Source organism: Podarcis raffonei, chromosome 7 (genome assembly GCF_027172205.1).
Source record: "Podarcis raffonei isolate rPodRaf1 chromosome 7, rPodRaf1.pri, whole genome shotgun sequence".
Taxonomy (NCBI): domain Eukaryota; kingdom Metazoa; phylum Chordata; class Lepidosauria; order Squamata; family Lacertidae; genus Podarcis; species Podarcis raffonei.
This window is the reverse complement of record NC_070608.1, coordinates 89,613,035-89,634,702: the sequence shown is the minus strand read 5'-3', so window position 1 is coordinate 89,634,702 and position 21,668 is coordinate 89,613,035. Positions and strand designations below refer to the sequence as shown.

General features: G+C 42.4%; 1 protein-coding gene across 7 annotated transcripts in view; it reads right to left on the bottom strand.

Moving 5' to 3' along the window:
• Positions 1-21,668, bottom strand: part of CFAP61 (cilia and flagella associated protein 61) — a 123,458-nt gene that overhangs the window by 74,125 nt on the left and 27,665 nt on the right. For 6 of the 7 annotated variants that reach the window (XM_053394887.1, XM_053394888.1, XM_053394890.1 and 3 more), the window contains 8 exons: positions 19,658-19,713; positions 16,796-16,888; positions 11,704-11,903; positions 10,668-10,707; positions 7,054-7,193; positions 4,532-4,658; positions 4,140-4,217; positions 1,154-1,360 (listed from right to left, as the gene is read on the bottom strand). In XM_053394887.1, the coding sequence (XP_053250862.1) occupies positions 1,154-1,360; positions 4,140-4,217; positions 4,532-4,658; positions 7,054-7,193; positions 10,668-10,707; positions 11,704-11,903; positions 16,796-16,888; positions 19,658-19,713 (941 nt within the window). The remainder of the gene's footprint in view (positions 1-1,153; positions 1,361-4,139; positions 4,218-4,531; positions 4,659-7,053; positions 7,194-10,667; positions 10,708-11,703; positions 11,904-16,795; positions 16,889-19,657; positions 19,714-21,668) is intronic. The other variant, XM_053394886.1, reaches the window with a different exon arrangement.

Below are 21,668 nucleotides of genomic sequence, written 5' to 3'. Positions count from 1 at the left end.
CCAAAGCTTATGGCCTTTTGGTTCCTAATGCTAATGAATATCAAAATGAGAGAGGGCGAGGGATCATGTATTTGAATGAAGTCCTTTGAGAGTCCTCTGTCAAGAGCTGAGTATTCAGCTGTTCAGTATGAGATGAGGGAGTAAGGCTGCATCCACACTATTCCTTTAAAGCACTTTCTGGGCACTATAGTCTGTTAAGGGTTGTTGGGAATTGTAACTCTGTGAAGGGTAAACTACAGTACCCAGAATTCTTTGAGGGAAAGAATGTGTGTTAAAAGGTATAGTGTGTGCAGAACATACTGAAATCTGAGATCCTTATATTTTTATCCCACAAATTTATGTCCAAGTATGGAAACTTGGATGTAAAGGTTTAAAAATAAAGCATGATGTGTAGGTGGCAGCTTTGCGCCCTTATTTTATAGGGAATTTCTCTAAAATGGCTATCAATGTGACTACAGCTCTGGCTAAAGCAAGCTGAATTCCTCAGGTAACCTCATCATAACCCAGTCTATACCATTATTTTAAGCAAGTAAATATCAATAATGAAAACGATGTAGAAAAAGCTATTTATTCTTTTTTAGGCTTTACTATTGAGCCATTTTGAAATGAAGTATCCTAAATAAAAAGCTTGTCCTATGCACACTAAAAGGAATGTGACCCTGAAGCTCATTGGATAAAAGTAAGGTTGGGCCCTAGAATTAACTATTTAAAAAGGAACTGCATGAAGAATCTTCTTTCCTGGAGGTTTTCAAGAAAGTTCACAACGTAGCTCTTGCTGATGGAAATAAGTTGAGACAACCAACTGACTCTCTTCTAGTTCTAGGATTCTACATAGAAAGCACATTTCTGTGGGTTTTAAAAGACAAACAGATGCGACTATACGCAATACATATAATATATAATATTAATAATTAGTAATTAGTAATTAATTATCATAATATATCCTTCTGTGTGAGCCCTGGGAATCTCTATTGGTTGTATTTATTTCTAACTATGTAAGTTAGAAATGGTTGCCAATTGTTACACATGCGTACATTTTTGTTGGCAAATTCTACATACACCCAAGGGAAAAAGTAAATAAAATTAAAAACCAATCAGCAACATTTACATATATAAAATCAATCTACTTCTTGACTAAATGATTATAGTTTACCTTGCCATCTTCAGGCTGAGGATAAATAGGGTAATAGAGACAAGATTTGTAGGCTAGTCGAAGCATCTCCTTCATAAAATGTTTTGCATAGTGATGAAAGACTGGATTCAGTGCAAAATGGTAAAGGTGACCATGCTCTTCCTGCTGGTGATGACTGAAATAAATAAAGTCTTCAATGTTGTAGTGTGAGCGAATATATTCTATATCCTGGAAAACATAATAATAATAACAATAAATTTTATTTATATCCCGCCCTCCCCAGCCGAAGCCGGGCTCAGGGCGGCTAACAACAATAAAACAGTACAAAAGTACAACACAAACAACACTCTAAAATCATTCATTATAAAATTAATTAAATTCAAGCCACTGGCCACCATTGGGCCAGAGCTCCGCGAAGATTGCCGAGGGAGGGAGTCAGGCTGTGCCCTGGCCAAACAGCTCTGTCTTGCAGGCCCTGCGGAAAGATGTCAAGTCCCGCAGGGCCCTAGTCTCTTGTGAAAGAGTGTTCCACCAGGTCGGAGCCACAGCTGAAAAAGCCCTGGCTCTAGTTGAGGCCATCCTAACTTCTCTGTGGCCTGGGACCTTCAAGATGTTTTTATTTGATGACCGTAAGTTTCTCTGTGGGGCATACCAGGAGAGGCGGTCCCGTAGGTATGAGGGTCCTAGGCCGTATAGGGCTTTAAAGGTTAAAACCAGCACCTTAAACCTGATCCTGTACTCCACCAGGAGCCAGTGCAGCTGGTATAGCACCGGGTGAATGTGATCTCGCAGCGAAGACCCTGTAAGGGGTGTCGCTGCAGCATTCTGCACCCGCTGGAGTTTCTGGGTCAGTCTCAAGGGCAGCCCCATGCAGAGCGAGTTACAATAATCCAGTCTGGAGGTGACCGTCGCGTGGATCACAGTGGCTAGGTCAGGGCGAGAGAGGTAAGGAGCCAACTGCTTAGCTTGGCGGAGATGGAAAAATGGCGCCTTTGTTATAGCTGCAATCTGCGCCTCCATGGAAAGGGAGGTGTCGAAGATTACACCCAAACCCTTAACGGATGGTGCTGGCACTAATTGCGCCCCCGCAAGAGATGGGAGTTGCCCCCCAATCCCATATCGTCCCGTCCCAGCCACAGGACCTCTGTCTTCGAAGGATTTAGCTTCAACCGGCTCCCACGTAACCATCCAGCCACAGCTTCCAGACATCTGGTCAGTGTGTCTGGGGCCGAGTCAGGATGGCCATCCATCAACAGATAGAGTTGGGTGTCATCGGCATACTGATGGCAACCCAGCCCAAAACTCCGGACAAGCTGGGCGAGGGGGCGCATAAAGATGTTGAAAAGCATCGGGGAGAGTATCGCACCCTGAGGTACTCCACACACCAAGGAGTGGCGCGATGACAATTCCCCCCCAAGCGCCACCCTCTGTCCCCGACCAGAGAGAAACGAGCGCAGCCATTGAAGGACTGTGCCCTGGATCCCCAGGTCGGCAAGGCGGTGGTCCAGAAGTTCGTGATCGACCATGTCGAAAGCTGCTGACAGATCTAGAAGAATCAGCAGCCCCGACCCACCTCGATCCAGCTGTCTACGAAGATCATCTGTTAGGGCAACCAGAGCTGTCTCGGTCCCATGACCAGCGCGGAAGCCGGACTGGAATGGATCCAGAGCCGATGTTTCATCCAGAAACCCACCAAGCTGTTCAGCAACCGCTCTCTCAATCACCTTACCCAGGAACGAAAGATTCGAAACCGGGCGGTAATTGGATAGATCGAAAGGATCTAATGATGTTTTCTTTAAGAGCGGGCGCACCACTGCCTCCTTCAGTTCCCCTGGGAATGTCCCCGTGCCAAGGGACAAATTGATGATATCCCCCAGGAGGGCCCGCACCTCGTCTGGACACGCTCTAATCAGCCAAGACGGGCACGGGAGTATATCAATTCAATATACTGATTAAGGAAAGAGCTGTGCTTCTGTTTTGGAACAGCTATAATGCAAATATTTGTAATTGTTTTTCTTTCAAGAAAGAGGGATCACTACCACCAAGGAAGTAACTATACACCAGGAAACTCTCCTGCACAAGTTCCATGTGCAGATCATTTCCCAGTTGATTGTACTGTAAAATGAGACCATATAGGTAGCTTTTGAAAATGAAACAGTAGCTTTTAAAAACAGTTTTGCATTTATTTACACACTATATTTAAAATGTCTGGCTGTTTTGTGTCCTAAAACCAAGACCATATGGACAACTATTAAAAATTAAGCATATTGGTAGAGGTGGGGTTTTTATTTAAAAAACAACATAGTATTGCTTTTATTTACAACTATATTTAAAAAGACCAGTTACTGGCTTACTAGAATCTGTGGATTGATCCTTATTACCAAATTACAGGAAACCCCTAACTGTTGGAAGCAATTAATATACCTTTAAAGATATTGCATTCCATATCATCCAGAGTTAAAGTCATATGGTTTTCTACCATATTAAAATGAGAAATTTAACAAGGAATTGCTGGCAAGGTCACTCAGTTTCTTAGATGGATCCTGCCTGCCTTTATAAAACTTCCTTATCTTTGTAAAATAGCAAAGGGGAGCAAATAATAATTCATTTCAAAACTATTTCTTCTGTTTGAAGGCAGAATAAATCACCTTGAAGCTCTGTTTTTCAAGAAAAAAGGGACAAAAACATACAAATTGCATTTATGGTAAATATTCTGAATTTAGTGCCTCATTTTGTTTTAAAGAAGAACAAGACTGTGGATGAGAAAAACTGTATATTGCTGGGATATACAAAATTTTCTCCTCCAGCAATCTTGTTTTTCTTTTCTCCTTTAACTAAGGATTGTTCAAACATTATTCACACATCACACATTAGCTGTGGAAGGAAGCGAATGTTCAAAATGTTTATCTGAATAAAAACATTCCTGCCTTTGAGAACATTTAACATTAATTTAGTGTTCTAAATCCTTCCATCAAAAAGGAAAAGATCTGCATATAAGAATATATACCGTTTCATTTCTAATAACTGATATTCCAACAATTTGATGCAAAACTTCTGCTACAAATGCTTGAATTGGTGTTCCATCCTGAAAAACAAAGCAAAAGATTTGGTGTACATTCTTCTACTCTAATACTTTAATTAATGTTCTTTATTTAAACACCCATCTCATCTCAGCTCCCCTCCCACACAGTACACTCTCTCTGACATGGATTATAATAATATAAAAGGCCCAAAGGGCATTTTACTTTTGCACCAGAAAGGTGTCTTCTGTACACTAGTTTAGTATAGCAGCAATTTTGAAGACTGCCAGTTTAGCATACACAAATGAGCAGATTCCTATTTGAACACTCTCACAATAAAGTTCAAACAGAAGCAATATAATGCAGTGTAACAACTTACTGGATCTCTTCGTGCCAATATGTAGCCATTTAGGTCATCCAATATACTTTTGTTCAATTTCAAAGTTTGGATTAGTAATTCAACACCGGCGACATCACTGGTTCTTGCTGGTCTTACAATAAAGGACCTGTTAGAGAAATAAACCCAAATCCTCTATATGCAGCAAACAATGGCATCTACAAATTGTCTCAGATTCCAGGCTTAAATACCCAAATGTGACTATCACCAGGAAAATTTTGGTTTTGATACTGTATTATCACACTGCAGTGACATCAAGTCACTTAAAACCCTTTAATGCTGGTTTGAGTTGCTCCTCTACTAGAGAAAAAGCTGAAGTAGGATTCAATATTCTTACACCTCACAGTGTACATATAAACAAACATACATCAATTTGAGATCAGTAACTGGCATGGTTTCTCTCAAAGAATTCTGGGAGCTGAATTTTGGTGTATGAATGTATGAGCATCTCTCCACTTGCTCTGAAAAGTACTGGGTATTTGTGAACATGCCAAGCATTATGAACCAGTTCTGGATTAACACTTTCCATTTTAAATGTAACCGTTAAGAGTCTCTCATGAAACATAACCACCACTTGATTCTAAAATGCGCATATTAGATATCAGTGTTCAAAGATGGAGCCTCTAATTCAAAAATCCTTCCAGATCAGCACAACGTCCAATAACTTTGTTAAATATTCACCCACTCTTACAAGTACCACGTGGCCATTTCACCCAAAGAGAGCATACGCTGGCTGAGCTGATGGATGCTTGGCTGCTCCATTCAAGAACAGTGAAAAGTAGCTAAATAAAATTGCATATTTTGATCAACTGTACTTATTACAAATAATATTTCCCTAAAATCTAGTGCTCAAAGATTTGTAGTAGGTATACTCCTAGGTACCTGCTTATGTCTGGATAAGCCACTAACCTTTCATTGACAAGCAGCACATTCTGCAGACTCCTTTATTATTTATATACCAGGGAGTCATCTAGACTGAGTTGGCACACGTTCATTTTACCACTTGTTGATCCTTGCCCATCAAATGACTGAGCCATCAGAGGTTAACACAGATAGAATGTTTGGCAAAATAATAAGTAAAAAACCAGTAGTACATGCATCATTACGTCTGCAGTTGTCTCCTTGCCTAAAGAGGCAAGAACTCTACTAGTCCACAAAAACATCAAAACAGCACCATAAAAGAACTACTATGGGAAAGTTACTGAGCATATTTTGAGGTTGCTACTACTTTTCAATGCTATTTTCCTTTTGCAAACTTTCCACAGAGTGGAGGTTGTATGTGAGAAATGCTGCTGAGTTGGAAAGAGCAGTAAGTTTGAAACTTGGGAATTTTTTATAAATCAGAATTGGTTGCTTATCTATTATTAATATAGTACAGGATACCTTTTATGACATCTTTTGATACTTTCCTCCTATTTTTCTGGATATCAAACACTGACTACTTCTACCTCCTCAGTATATACTCACAAAATACAGGGAGTTTCTGTACATGCAATTAGTAATAAGCAGCTGAAAATGGGTAGAACAATACCTGAAAAATTGGTATCTACATAAAAAGCTGACCCATTATGAGAATCAAAGACTAAGAGAAAAGATATATTTAGCCTCTTTACGTTTATTTTGCCCTCAGTAAGGAATCAACTCATTCTAGAAGCCCAATTCATTTGACATTATTATGATGATTTGCTGTCAAAATTGAAGAGAAGTATCCATTAAGCATTTCAGCCTACACCCTGTTATATATTATTTTTCATCCTTTCTTGTTAAGTAGCAGGCCTAGAGTTGAATTTGCCATCTTCTAAATTCTGTGTGAGGACTTTTCCTTGTCAAAAGCTTTGCTAATCAGTATTTCATTTAGAGCCATTCCCTTTATCTCTCTGACTTTGCACTTTCACAAGTCCTCCCTCTGTCTCTCTATGCTTCCTTCAGTGGGCTTTGCTTTTCATCCATTTTGAGCAACTCACTGTTTATGCATATGTCTTTTAAAACCTCACTGTACAAAAACATCACATTGATCTTTGTTTTACTTCCCCATCAGGAAGGAATTATTAAGGGCTTGACACTGGCTTTTATGTTACTCAGAATTTTTCCATTACTGGTTAGTTTTCAGCTCACATTCACATCTTATCCAGAAACTATACTATTTAACTTGGGTATCTTTATACAAGAACTAGGTGGTCTAGTTCTTTATATTCAATCCAACTCTTGCCTATAATGCTTTCACATTTGTCTTTTCATTTACCGGTAAATGCATATCTTGCTTAAAGTACCCAACTCTTTTGCCACAGAATAACTATTAAAATCCTTTAAGATACCCCTTTAAATTATACAGACCCTAGCAATAGAACTTTTTATAGATAATTTGTTTCCCACAAACAAAGCAACTGATTAGCATAGACTATAAAAAGAAATAAACTGATGGAGTAAAACTAAAATGGTGTGACAACAACTCAGATACAAGCAATACCACAAAATCTTCTGTAGTAGCAAAATGTGCCACTAACTTGAGTAATCCTGAACGGTGAAACACATAGAGCTCTTGATCCAGTGTACAGCTGCTAAAGGGTATAACCCGGACAAAATTCTGGATCAGATAAAATTCAGGCACCATATGTGGAACTGAGATAATGCAGAAGTCTTTGTCCTGAAAGAAATAATATACTACACTAGGCCACAAAAATTGGGGGAAAAAAGTAAGCTGTTTAAGGAAATACACATAGGGAAAGACAATATTATACGCAACATATAGAATGGGATCAAAAGAAGCATGGTTGCAACTCCTCCTTTTTGCTCAGGCTCTTGAAGGTTAGAGGACCCTCCAGGATGGTTTGGGATGAGCTGCAGGGAACTGCCGTGGGGAGGGGTAGCAGGAGGAATCCTGTCGCACAAGCAGTTCTCTGGATCCAAGCCATAATGCAGGAAAAAAGGACTCAATGTGATTTATATATTCACCTCATTTTCATAAAATCACAAGAAGTGTAATAGTAACTGCGGGAAAGCAGTCCCAGTTCCATAACCGCCTTGTGTATAGTAATATAGAAAGGCAGTCTACAAATTAAAACTGAAATTAAATGAAATGAAATATCTGCTTAATCCCTTATTCTCTACAGAGCTCAATTCACTGTGAAATTCTCCCAGGCAAACCCCACTAAAATGCATGATGCTCTTGGCTGTGCTCTGGCACAATTCCTATTCATTTCAATGGGGCTTGCTCGGGAGAACATTATACTACATTATCCTCCACCAGGGCCTTCTCAGTAATGGCTCCGACCTGGTGGAAAGCTCTGTCCAATGAGACCAAGGCCCTGCAGGATTTAACTTCCTTCCGCAGGGCCTGTAAGACAGAACTATTCCGCCTGGCTTTAAATTTGAACCTGGCCTTATCTTTTGTTCCCCTTCCTTCCCTCCCCCTCCCCTTTTTGTAAAGATTGCCCGCCCTGGGATCCCACAGCTGGTTCTCCCCTGGTCTCCTCGCTGGCCCAAGTGGGACTGATTTAGCCAGGTAGCCTTGGTGATCATCTAATGTTTATTGGATGGATTTCCCCCCTAAATTGATTTTTGATTCTTGATTTTATTGTTATTTACGCTTTATACCGTATTTTATGCTGGTTTTTGTGGAGCATCAATTAAGTGTTTTAAATGTGTTGTTAGCCACCCTGAGACTGGTTTTCCTGAACCGGGAAGGGCAGGGTATAAATAAAAAAATATTATTATTTATTATTACATTAGCCTCATGAGAACATGTTTTCCACACAGATTAAGTGTATTTATACAAATATAATATTTTGTAATACATATAGTCCTTATTAATTACTAGGCATTTTATGAAATAGTAAAAAATTGTCCATTTGGAAAAGGCTGAATTTGAAAATAAATATTTCAGTCCACAGTAAATAGAGATACTTTCTACATACTTTGCATTTTCACTTTCCACAATTATGACCTGTTCTTGAACACAGAATCTGTAACTGAATATGTAACTAGCCACAGAGGTTTTCTGCTGTTAATGTTTCTGTATTTTATCTAACTATATGGGCACCAAACCATTCATGCATATTGTATTGCCACTAATCTTGTGTCTGGAATTCTATGGTATATTCAAAATGTGGAAGCAGGAAGCATCCAAGTTACATTCTTTATTTCAGTTACACAATGTTGAATCTGGTTTTGTTTTAAAAAATTGACAATATGAGTTCCATTTATTTTATTAGGAAATGAGAAAAGATGCTTTTAAAAAGTGGTGGTGAACCTGTGGCTCTCTAGACGAGTGGGGTGGGAACCTCTGGCCTGTGAGACTGATTGGCAATGACTTCAAGCCCCACTGGGTTTGGCTACACTCAGGAGTTTCCAACTGGGGGAGTCTAGCCAATCTGTGCTGAAAGCAGAGCTTGGAGAAAATATCAATGAACCCCCTTGCTTGGATTCTCCTTTGCAGCATGGCCTGGGGGAAATGGAAAAACTTGGGGGAAGAAAAAAATGGTTACCTGATGTCTTGGTGATGTAGGTGAGCAGCCCCATCTGTGTTTCAGTGGTCTGCCAGCGATGGGGGAAATAAGGATTTGGCCTGCCGGGCTGAAAAGATTTCCCATTCCTGCTCTAAATATTAAAGGTAAAGGTAAAGGTACCCCTGCCCGTACGGGCCCGTCTTGACAGACTCTGGGGTAGCGCGCCCATCTCACTTAAGAGGCCGGGGGCCAGCGCTGTCCGGAGACACTTCCGGGTCACGTGGCCAGCGTGACGAAGCTGCTCTGGCGAGCCAGCACCAGCGCAGCACACGGAAATGCCGTTTACCATCCCGCTATAAAGCGGTACCTATTTATCTACTTGCACTTAAGGGTGTTTTCGAACTGCTAGGTGGGCAGGAGCTGGGACCGAAAGACGGGAGCTCACCCCGCCGCGGGGATTCGAACCGCCGACCATGCGATCGGCAAGCCCTAGGCGCTGAGGTTTTTACCCACAGCGCCACCCGCGTCCCGGTGCTCTAAATATTGCTGGACTACAATTCTCAACATCCCTGACCATTGGCCATGCTGGCTGGGGCTGATGAGAGTTGGGAGTCTAAAGGGTTCCAGCAGCCCTGTGAGAGCCTGAGGCTTATAGGGGAAATCTGACAGGACTCTAAAGCACCTGCATGACCTTGGAAAGCTCCTCAAGTCCTGCTGTTGTCTCTGTAAGCACCAAAATCCAAGTGAACCTCAAGTGTAGTAAGTCTCGCCTCCCCAGGGAACTGACTGGCCATTGGCTTATTTTGCAGTGTTTGATTTTGGCAGGACTCCGGAGACAGGAGTATAAGAGGGCATTGAGGACGTGCTGTCCAGCTGAAAGGGACCTGAAGGAGGCTTGGACAGTTCTCCCTCAAGGATGGAGCCAGAGCCACATGCTCCTTGTACTGTGCTTTAAAATATGGAAGGGCAAGTAGCTGAAGGGAGCCAGAAAACCTTGAAACTATTCACCCTCAACTATTAAGTTGTTACCCTGCTCCACTTGTATATTTTCCATTTTTATTCTACAAGCACGAGAGCTGTGATATTGTAAATGAAAATGGATTGCATTTATGGATTTGTTGTTGGTTGCATTGGGTGGGGGGGAAGTGTAACATATATTTAAAAATAAATATAGCAGCCCCCCACAGAAGCTTGGAATTCTTGCATGCACAAAAATGCCTCTGTATCAGACTCTGCACATTCAGGTATGTACAGGCATACTTTAGGTAATAAGAGACATTCTCTGGTCTCCTAGGAGATAGCAGTCACAAAAGAAAATTTAGGAAATGGAAATGGGTTTAAGGGCTGGAGACCAGAAAAAATTCCCTTGAAGTTTAGTAGCTGGATGCCTGGAAGCTAAGCTGGGTAGGAAGAGGAGGAAATGTCATTTTAACCCCCTTGGCTCTGTCTGAAACCCATTATCCTAGGGTTGATTTCGTTTATTCTCTGCTGATTTGCACTGCAATCCCTCTGACTTGTGCACTAGCAAATCCTTGCAATAGACCTTAAAATCATCCTGCCACTTCTCTGCTCCCCTAAAAGGAAGTTGGCTCAATACAAGAAAATACAATGTCTGGTAAACTGATTTCATTCATTAATTGCAAAGCAAAGGCTTTGAAAATGTACATACTTACTGGGAAAAGGTTGAAAACAAAATTCATGAAATCTAATGACCTGCAAATAAAAACAAATAATTTTACAAAAATCTTGACTTTTCCACTGTGCAGTATTTATTTTATAATACTCCTACCTACTCTAGAAAGCATTCTCCAACCTGTGCAGCTTTAACTACACAAAACAACACATCAAGATGATGATAAGCCTTATTCAAGTTGGAGTGAGGTTGTGCTGCGGCCATGATCCCAATTCTGAAAACATAAGAGCACTGCTAGATCAGACCAAGGCCCACCTAGCCCTGCATTCTGTTCTCACAGTGACCAAACAGACCACCTGTATGAGCATCTGCAGGAAGCGTCTGTGGGAAAGAAATTAAGGCTGGAGGGCACGCCTGCTCTCTCAGCATGCAGAGATAAACGGAGATGCTGAGGGAGAGGCATTGGGAGGGGGCAGAACACTTGAAGAGACAGCTGAAGGAACCGCCTCACAGCTATTAGTGCTTTGAACAGGATCATGGGTAGGGGCAAGCAAAGAAGAGAATGGCTCCCTCTGCCTCAATGACGACCCAAGTGCTGACAGGCTGGTGGCAACCTCAATTCCTAAGGGGCTGTCCTTGAAGATGACCTGGAAACTTCAACTGGTTCAAAATGCAGCTGCCAGATTACTGGTTGGGATTCCATTTAAAACACCATGGTTTTTGTTGGTTGGTTTGACTGATTGGGAAGTTTAATCTTATACATTTTAAATAAATAAAAGTCAGTAAACATTAAAGAAATCAAAAATATAAAATATACAGTCATACCTCGGGTTGTGAACGCTGCGGGTTGCAGTCTGTGCTGAACCCGGAAGTACCGGAACAGGTTACTTCTGGGTTTCGAAGCTCGCGCATGCGCAGAAGTGCTGGAACCCAGAAGTAACCTGGAGCTGTGGGTTGCGAATGCTGCGGGTTGCGAACGTGCCTCCCGCACGGATCACTTTTGCAACTTGAGGTATGACTGTACTCTCATTTTTCCCCATTTAAAATCAAATATCTAGATTATTTATGGTACTTGCCTTGTTTCATGTTTCTCATCAATACAAAAGAGCTGTATACAAAAAGCATTCACTTCTCCTTTATATGTAGGACGGAAAGGCTCTGTCTCCACAGTCAGAATGGAAGGTGTCTTGGAGGTTTTCAAATCCTTGCTTCTGCTGATTTCTAAACTGCTGGTTTCTGGCCGTTCTAATGAAACTCTAGCAAGTCCTCCCTCTCTCTACAGTGAGAAGCAATGAAAAACAATTAAGATATTTCTAAATTCACTTTTATAATGGTAGCTTTAACATTATAAATAAAATAAAATGGTTTATAGCCCCCCCCCCGAAGAGCAACTCTAAAAGTAGGGTTTTATACACTAGTACAATACTGGTTTTGTTTATACACTTACTGCCATGATAAATGCAGAAAATTTGATCTGAACAACCCATTATTCAGAGTTTCAGTGCAACTTTTCTCTGATTGCTACTTGAGGCTAGGATGAGGATGAGGAACGGTGAGTGTGGAGTAAGTTAGTCCTCTCTATGACAGCCGTTTTACTTTTCAAAATCATCCATTCAATGTGCTTCCCCTCCCTTCCCAAGAGGAAAAAATTCCTGTGTTTTTTCTCACTGTGAAGAGAAAGGCAGCTTGAAAGAGGCAATTTCAGAGGAAAAACAGCCAGCGGCTGAGCACCTCCTCCCAGTGGTGGAGGTGTTAGGATTCTTGCTCCATGCTTGCAGTCATGGGATTGTTTTCTATCACATGACAGTGTATGTTTTCATTCCACAGTGTGGGAAGTTATGGAGACAGGATGTTTGGATTACTGTGTTCCGTGATGTGGGACTACTGTATTGTCCTTTGTTCTTTCTCTTTGCTGTCTCATGAGAAAGAGGAAGGAGCTGCGTTAGAATGCTCCAGGTGTATTATATGTAAATAAAGTAGTTTAGCCAAAATGCTGCGTTGCTGAGTCTGTTACGCAATCTGTTAACACTCTGCGGGTCCCTAAGTGTGTTGGTGCCTCTTGGTATCAGCCACAGTGATGCTCGGGCTGGAGAAAGCTTTTGAAGCTCCCGAACGACCGACCAGGAGGGAGAGAACATGCCAGTCGGCATGTGTCTCTCTTGAGGTCCTACATGCAAGTAGGATGAATCCTGACAGGAGGAAGGGGGTGGAGCGGGCCGCCCCATGTGTCATCACTGGGGGGGTGTGTGACAAAATGACAAAACTATGAGATTTTTTAAAAACCATATTGTATTAACAAATGGGCTCATGAAACTTTTTAGTTCAGTCAACAAACATAAAGAAATGCGGCTGGCACTGGGTACCACACCGCGGGGGCTGGCACTTACCGCCGGGCCTGCAGTGTGCCCGAGCCACGCGTCTCTCCTGAAACAGCAGCGTGGGGTTTGCGTCTGCCCACCTCTCCCTCAACCACCCTACAGCTGAGGGGGAGGCGGCGGAGAGGCTCCACACAGCGCACCCCACCCCCACGGGCAGCTCGCCTCGCCCCTGGCTGCAGGACATGTGTGCCGCACCGGGCACCCAAGCGGCTAGCTACACCGCTGCCTCCTCCTCACATGCCACATGATAGGATGGTTCCACTAGTCAATCGCAGGTGTTCCACCAATGTACCTGTCATGATAAGAGTGTATCAGGCATCCTGCTGCTTGGCCAGGGCTTCTGTCTAACCCTACAGCCTATCAGCAAACAGATCTTCAGTATAAGACTGAACCCTAAATATAACTTACAGGAAGTAATATCATTACAAAATAGCAATCTATTTGTATTCTTGGCAAAATCATCTCACACAAAATCAGTTGAAAAATGGAAGTAGAAAAGGGGAAAACATCTGCTTTGGTCACAAATAAGAGTTATGTTAAGCACTCCAGATGTATGGCATGGTGTTAAAGGAGAGATTTATGCAGTAACTTTGAAGTGTACAATATCTGTTTGAATATTAAATGTGAAACCATTACATCTGGTTAGATCGCTTATATTAATGCTACATAAATTGAAAAGGTAGGCAGGAAATCATCTCTTAAAATTAAACGGCGATAGAAAAGAGAATTAAGTTATGATGAATACAAATCCTAGCACTAAATAAGAAAAGATGCCAAACACGGTTTGCAGTGATGAACTGGCACCACATCTGAAACCAAGCCAGTACTTTCCAGAGTTTAATCTGATTATCTCCTCATATGTTCAAGGCAAGTTTCAGAAACAAATCAAGTTCAGTCAAAATACTATAAAACATGTGCCCTGAATTCAGCTGAACCCAATGAAACAAATTTCAAATTATGTACAATACCCAACATAATATCAGCGGATATGAAAAAGACACGATAGTCTAGTCACATATCAAGCCTGCTGGTACGGAGAGAGCACAGTTGAAGCTCACCCAAATAGTGCACTTGGTACTTTTGTGAATGTGCGAGACCAACCTTTTATCTGTGAATGGGAGCAACTGAAAAGGTGCACAGAGGGGGGAAAACCTTTCTGAAATGGAGAAACTGAAAAGCAAGACGAGGACAAAAAATTACATAAAGAAGATGTGTAGAAAAGGCTAGTTTCTTGAAAAAGAGGAAGTAGCCTTTGAAGGGACATGGAACAACATAAAAGGGGGATTAGGAAAGTAGTCAAACAACTGCTGGACCACAAGGCTGAAATAAAAGAACAAAGACTGAGAATATCTGAAGTGCCAAGACCAAGCACCAACACTTTTCATGCATGTGTTTACCGTGTGTTTGCAGTCTTGCCTCCCCAGTGGTGGGAACAGTCAGCTTTCCCAATAGCAGAAAGATGTAACATACAGAAATTTGAAGATTACTAAGTAGAGTGTGACAGAAATGCAAAAACAAGTGTACATAAGGCAAAGGCCCCATGTGATTTGGCTACTGTGTGGCCAAAGGTATACTACCTCTGGTCGGGGACAGAGGGTGGCGCTAGGGAGATGTCGTCGCACCACTCCTCGGTGTGTGGAGTGCTGCAGTGCGCAATCCTCTCCCTGATGCTTTTTAACATCTTTATGCGCCCCCTTGCCCAGATTGTCCAGAGCTTTGGGCTGGGTTGTCACCAATATGCTGATGACACTCAGCTCTATCTGCTGATGGATGGCCACACCAATTCGGCCCTGGACACACTGACCAGATGCTTGGAAGCTGTGGCTGGATGGTTTCGTGGGAGCCGATTGAAACTAAATCCTTCGAAGACAGAGGTCCTATGGCTGGGTCGGGATGGTATGGGGATGAAGGACCAACTCCTTTCTCTTGCGGGGGCCCAATTAGTGTCATTGCCTTCCGTTAAGAGTTTGGGTGTAATCCTTGACGCCTCCCTTTCCATGGAGGCACAGGTTACAGCAACAGCCAAGGCGACATTTTTCCACCTTCGCCGCATCAAGCAGTTGGTCCCTTACCTTTCCTGTCCCGACCTGGCCACAGTGATCCATGCGACGGTCACCTCCAGGCTTGATTACTGTAATTTGCTCTACGTGCGGCTGCCCTTGAAGCTGTCCCAGTAACTCCAGAGGGTGCAGAATGCTGCAGCGAGGCTCCTCACGGGGTCTCTGCCATGGGAGCATATTCATCCAGTGCTTTTCCAGCTGTACTGGCTCCCGGTGGAGTACAGGGTCAAATTTAAGGTACTCGTTTTGACCTTTCAAGTCCTTCACAGCCTAGGACCCCCATACCTACGGGACCGCCTCTCCCGGTATGTCCCACGGAGAGCCTCAAGGTCCATAAAGAGCAACACCCTAGTGGTCCTGGGCCCTAAGGAAGTTAGATTAGCCTCAACCAGAGCCAGGGCCTTTTCAACACTGGCTCCGGCCTGGTGGAACGCTCTGTCTCATGAGACCAGGGCCCTGCGGAATCTGATTTATTTCCGCAGGGCCTGTAAGACAGATTTGTTCCGCCTGGCCTTTGGCTTAGAATCAATTTGATTCCCTCCCCCTCTTTCTTTTTTCCTTTCTCCTCCTGTGAAGAGGCTGCATCTTAATGTTTTAATTTGTATTTTAATATTGTTTTTAAAGTTGTATTTTAATCAACTTGTTTTTATTATTGGTTGTTAGCCGCCCTGAGCCCGGTCTTGGCTGGGGAGGGCAGGGTATAAATAAAATTTATTATTATTAATAGTAGTAGTATTATATACAAAATCTAAATGCAAAGCAATATGTTGCTCCAAAGAGAATGATGGGAATTGGTGTGGAGGGATGGAGACAGAAGACTTAAGACAGCCAGCGGCGGAGCAAGCCGTTTGGGCACCTGGGGGTGGGGGCGATCTGCCCAGGGGGGATCCGGAACAGCGGCCATCGCGCCTAGGGGGATTTTGTCACACCCCCTCAGGGATGACACCTGGGGCGACCCACCCCACAGCCCGCCCTTCCTACTCCCCTGAAGACAGCTGGTTGCAAAAAAAGGGGCAAGAGAGACAAGGTGACTCAGAAAAGAGAGGAAAAAAGTAGAGAGGGTGAAGAATAGTGAGACCTGTCTGAAGAGCCTGGTGCCAGAACAGAGAAGCCTTAGGGATCATATTGCCTGATACAGAGAAGGTCCACTGCCAGAGGCTACGCAATAAGACCCAACCCTTGCAGAACACTCCAAACTGCAATGCCCGAGTGGGACATCAAACTTACCTGGGATGGGATCCTGGGAGAAGAGACAGAAACTCTTACTGGCTCATTATCAACATTCCCTTTCCTGACTGACCTATTTCACTCAGCCCACAGTTGACTGATTTCTCCTAGTGCTGTAATTTGGGTTATATAAATTTTCCTTCTTTTGCTGAAACACAACAATGAACAAACTAAAGTATTGTATCACCAACTGTTGTGTATCAATTTGTGATCAAAATGGGAGTGATTTAAGTAAGCTGGTTTTGTTACTTCTAAGGTAAGCAGAACTGGGAGAAGTTAAGATGCAGAATTTTCAGCCATTTAGCTCTAGATTCCAAGCACCATCACAGCTATTCTGTACCATTCTAGTCTGAGCTACCACCAGTACTGAAGAGTCTCCCATATTCTAAACTAGTGATAATGACTTAAATTTTGACATCCAGCAGCAGAGAGAACATTTTAAAAATAAAGTATCAAGATATGAATAACTAAGGCTGTAAACTATTAATTTCAATGGGCCTCACCTCTGACGTTGTACGAAGAATGCTTTCTCTTTTACTAGCATTTGCACTAACATGTGAAGCTTGAGAAAGGAAGCTCCCAATTTTGCTACCTCTCTGGAGAAAAACAAATAATAGAATATGAAATGTTTTGTTAAACACTATGCGTACATGTCTATAGTGAAACAATCAGTATCAATGTTTTAAATAATTTCCAGAGGGACAGCCATGTTAGTCTCTTGCAGCAAAAACAATGAAGAGTCTTATGACTAATAAAGTCATTATAAAACTTTTGAAGCCCTGCCCCATACAGCTGGTCTTTTAAAACTGATCTCCTTTAAATTTTCCTTATTGGTTTTTATTCATCCATTATCTATGCTTAATCAAGTATTCTATGTATATGTTTTAATCTACGTTTGGCTCTTGTTCCCAATTAATTTAATAATTATCTGCTTAGAGATACTGTTATGCTATTTATTTAGATGCTTTGCTTATGCTGATCTGTGACCATAATAAAGTAAATTCATTCATTCATTCATTCATTATGACCCAGAAACTCCAGCGGGTGCAGAATGCCGCGGCGAGGCTCCTTACGGGGTCCTTGCCACGGGACCACATTCATCCAGTGCTTTACCAACTGCACTGGCTCTCGGTGGAGTTCAGGGTCAAGTTTAAGGTGCTGGTTTTGACCTTTAAAGCCCTACATGGCCTAGGACCTACATACCTATGGGACTGCCTCTCCTGGTATATCAACGAGGACCTTAAGGTCCACAAATGACAACACTTTGGAGGTCCCAAGTCACAAGGTGGTTAGATTGGTCTCAACTAGGGCCAGGGCGTTTTCAGTACTGGCCCCGACTTGGTGGAACGCTCTGTCACAAGAGACTAGGGCCCTGCGGGACTTGACATCTTTCCACAGGGCCTGCAAGACAGAGCTGTTCTGCCTGGCCTTTGGTTTGGACTCAGTCTGACCCTTATGTTTTCCCTCCCCTTACAGTTTTGATCCATGGGCTACTTTTAAAATGAGGCTGCATTTTAAACTGCATTTTAACCTGTATTTTAAATTGTTTTGTTGTTGTTGTTGTTTTCCCCTATTATGTTTTGCTTTATTATAATTTGCTTTATTATAATTGTATAATTATAATTTTACTGGTGTTAGCCGCCCTGAGCCTGGCTCTGGCTGGGGAGGGCATGGTATAAATAATAATATTTTTTTTAAAATGTTATTTCATAATTATTATTATGATAATTATTATTATGAAACAAGCTTTCATAATAACAGTCCACTTCATCAGATGCTTGAAGTGTTATCCTATGTGTGTGAACTAGGATATGGGAGACTGGGGTTCAAATCCCCACTTGGCTGTGAAGCTCACTGGGTGACCTTGGGCCAGTCACTGCCTCTCAGCTTAATCTACCTCACAAGGTTGTTATTGAGATTAGCTGAGGAGGGGCAGTCATGTACACTACCTTGAGCTCCTGGGAGAAAAAGGTAAGATATAAATACAATCAATATTATTATTATTATTATTTATTATATTGATTATATTATTATATTGATTATATTGATTATTTATTATATTGGTTGTATTTATATCTTACATTTTCTCCAAGGAGCTCAAGGGAGTGTACAGAGGAGCAGGTTTGTACTCTGAAAGTGCTTCTGGAATCATCTCTGTCACAAGAGGTGACCTCAATGGATAGGAGAGGCTTTCACCAACTTTGGCTAGTAGGACAACTGTGGCCATTTTTGGACCAGAATAGCCTAACCACTACCATCTATGTGCTGGTAACCTACAGACTGGATTGCTGCAATGTACTCTATGTGGGGCTGCCCTTGAGACTGCCCTGGAAGCTGTAACTAGTGCAAAATGCACTGGCTCCCTGCAGAAGAATACCACCATATTACACAAGAGCTAAAAGAATTGCACTGGCTGCAAATTAGCTACTGGGGCTGGTGCATAAAGCCCTATATGGCTTGTGACCAGGACACCTAAAAGACTGTCTCATCCCTTATACACCCAACTGATCACTGTGCTTTGCAGGAGAGGGCGTCTTGCAGGTACCACCCTATCTGTGGGTGCATTCCGCATACTGTAGGAACCTGGACTTTAGTGTAGTGGTGCTACCTTAGTACATAGGTGCTACCTATTACATATATAAGACAGGAACAATTTCTGCTGTCTTTTGGACATCTGTTGAAGACTTTCAACTTTCAACAAACCCCATCCCTAGCTCCACACCATTCCTCTTCAAGTCTGCTCCAACCCTGTGTTTGCCTGACAGAGAAACACTTTCCCCTCATATTAGCCACACCCTTCCTGCCCTGGTCTCCCCCAGGTTTCTCAAGCTATCTTCACTGCTTTTTGGTCTACTTCAGTCTTTTTAAGGGGCCAAGGATCTTGGGAGACTTGGGCAGCTGGGTCCTTACTCTGCACATTATCATGGAAAATATGCTTCTCTTTCTGAATCACAGAGCTAAAAGTGGGCACAAACTAGACTTACATTTATGTCCCACCTGTATCAGTGAGGAAGATAAACATGCAACTAGTTCACTCTTCTGAAGTGCAAATGGACTCAAAAGTGACCGTGTTTTGATTGTACTTAGTGTATATTGTCAGTTAATTGCATGTGAACTGCCCTGAGACCTCCAGGTATAGGGCGGTGTATAAACTGAGTGAATAAATAAATGAATGAATGAATAATAGTTTCTGAGAATTTTATATGTTTGTATATTGTTAACAATACACTTTTTAAAAATGTGCCTTTCCAGCATTCATTTCCAAGCGCTGGGAGACATCACTTACACCATGTCATGTGATTTTTAAAGTCACCATCTGTTCAATTGTTTTGTTTTCAGTCTAAGGAATTCTTTGTGATATTTACCTCACTATCCATATCTGGTGTTTCTTCTTTTTGACTTGTTACGCTGGTTTCATCAGCTGGATGGAGGTGAGAAGCGAAGAGAGAATAAAAAGAAGAAAATTAAGAGATTAATAAAGGGATCAGTAATGAAATGGAAAGCAACATGAAGTAATTTCTCTTGCAAGCTTGTGTTCTGAGTTTTTATATTCTGTGCTATACATTTATTCAATTTTGGACAGCAGGAATGGGGAACCCAGGGCCCTCCAGATGCCGCTGGACTCCAACTCCCATCAGCCTCAGCCAGCATGGCCCGTGGCTAAGGATGATGGGAGTTGCAAGCCCAGCAACATATGGAGGAGGACTGCCGCCCTAGTTTGAGGCAAGGTCATAGTATCTTAAAAATGTTGGTATCCCTCATTAGATGCTGAAACTGCTGCTTTAAAAGCAATGTTGCCAATTTTCTAAAGACTTTTGCATTGAAAAGTTCCGCACTGAACAAAATACAAATCTATTTGCTATTCTCTTTGTTCCATCTTGCTTTCTTTATTTCTCTGCTGCCCTTGGTATATTCAAAATGGTATAATCAATTCTTCTATTATATCCTTCCTTAAAACTACTTACCGCCGAGGTTCTTCTTCTCCTGTTACATGTTTGGCTCTTTTCTGCTTTCCCAAATTTGAATTTCTTTTTAAAAAGGGGATGGGGCCTCACTCACTCCTTTTCATGCATTTGAGTGTACTTTCACATTTAGTTTGGCATAATGTGAAGGATATAGTGAAATAGTGAAGATTTGGTCATTTAAGAGTACAGTAGTACTTCGGGTTAAGTACTTAATTCGTTCCGGAGGTCCGTTCTTAACCTGAAACTGTTCTTAGCCCGAAGCACCACTTTAGCTAATGGGGCCTCCCGCTGCTGCCGCGCTGCCGGAGCACGATTTCTGTTCTCATCCTGAAGCAAAGTTCTTAACCTGAAGCACTATTTCTGGGTTAGTGGAGTCTGTAACCTGAAGTGTATGTAACCTGAAGCGTATGTAACCTGAGGTACCACTGTATTTGCTATTTTGCATCTCCTTGACTGCCTTGACTGATATTGCAATAAATTTCTTCATTGGTTTCCCAAACGGACATCTGGGTGAAGGCTGAAGCCTTATCCTTGCCAGGGAATCGTTTGCCTGCGTCCCCAGGGCCGAAGAGAGAGCAAAAAAGCACCAGGAAAGATTCTTCTTTGGAGAAAAAAGTTTTATTGAAATCTGTGCACAGAGGTGGCCAGAGGGATCGTTCCCAAAAGACTGGCCCCTAGATACAAATAAACAAGCATCTTTATACCTGAGAGTCTGCCCATCTCTTCCCACCTCTTCAAGTTCTCCAATCAGCTAGCAAGGTTAAGCTTATTTCCTTATATGGCATATAGGTGTTTGGCTAGCTAAGCCCCCCTCCCTCCCTTGTTTGTGTGTTCTTCTCTTGAGTTACTGCAACAGGAAGCTGCAATAGGAAGCGTGTGCAGGAAGCGGCCCCCTTGCTCTGTCTGACCACATACGGTAAATAGATGCGGTTTCTGCTTAGCTGGCAAGCACAGGAAATGGGTCTTGCTGCTGTTTGCTAGCTCTTGCTGCTGTTTGCTAGCAACTGCAAAGCAAGATTAAGAGAGGATTTTACTGGATTTACTTGAGGAATTTACTTCAGGTACAGGGTACAGGGATTACTGATAGCAACCCAACCCCTACACCTCTCCCTTCACTCCCTCCTCTTCTTATGAACAACCTAATACTTAGGTTCGTTCTGGCCTCTCGGGTTCATAGTATTCCTGGAGGAGAGCAGTGAGGGTCATGACACGGGGCCCCATCCTGCGGGACATCATCTTCCCCATCATATTTTGCATACATTGCATCAAGCAGGGCATACAGAAGCAGAAAAGCAATAAGATTATAACAGGTCCAGCAATTAAAACGATAACATAACGAAACCAACTGCTGTCAGGCAACCAGGAGTACAACCAACTCCACGGATCCCCAGCATCAGAGGGTTTCAAAGGT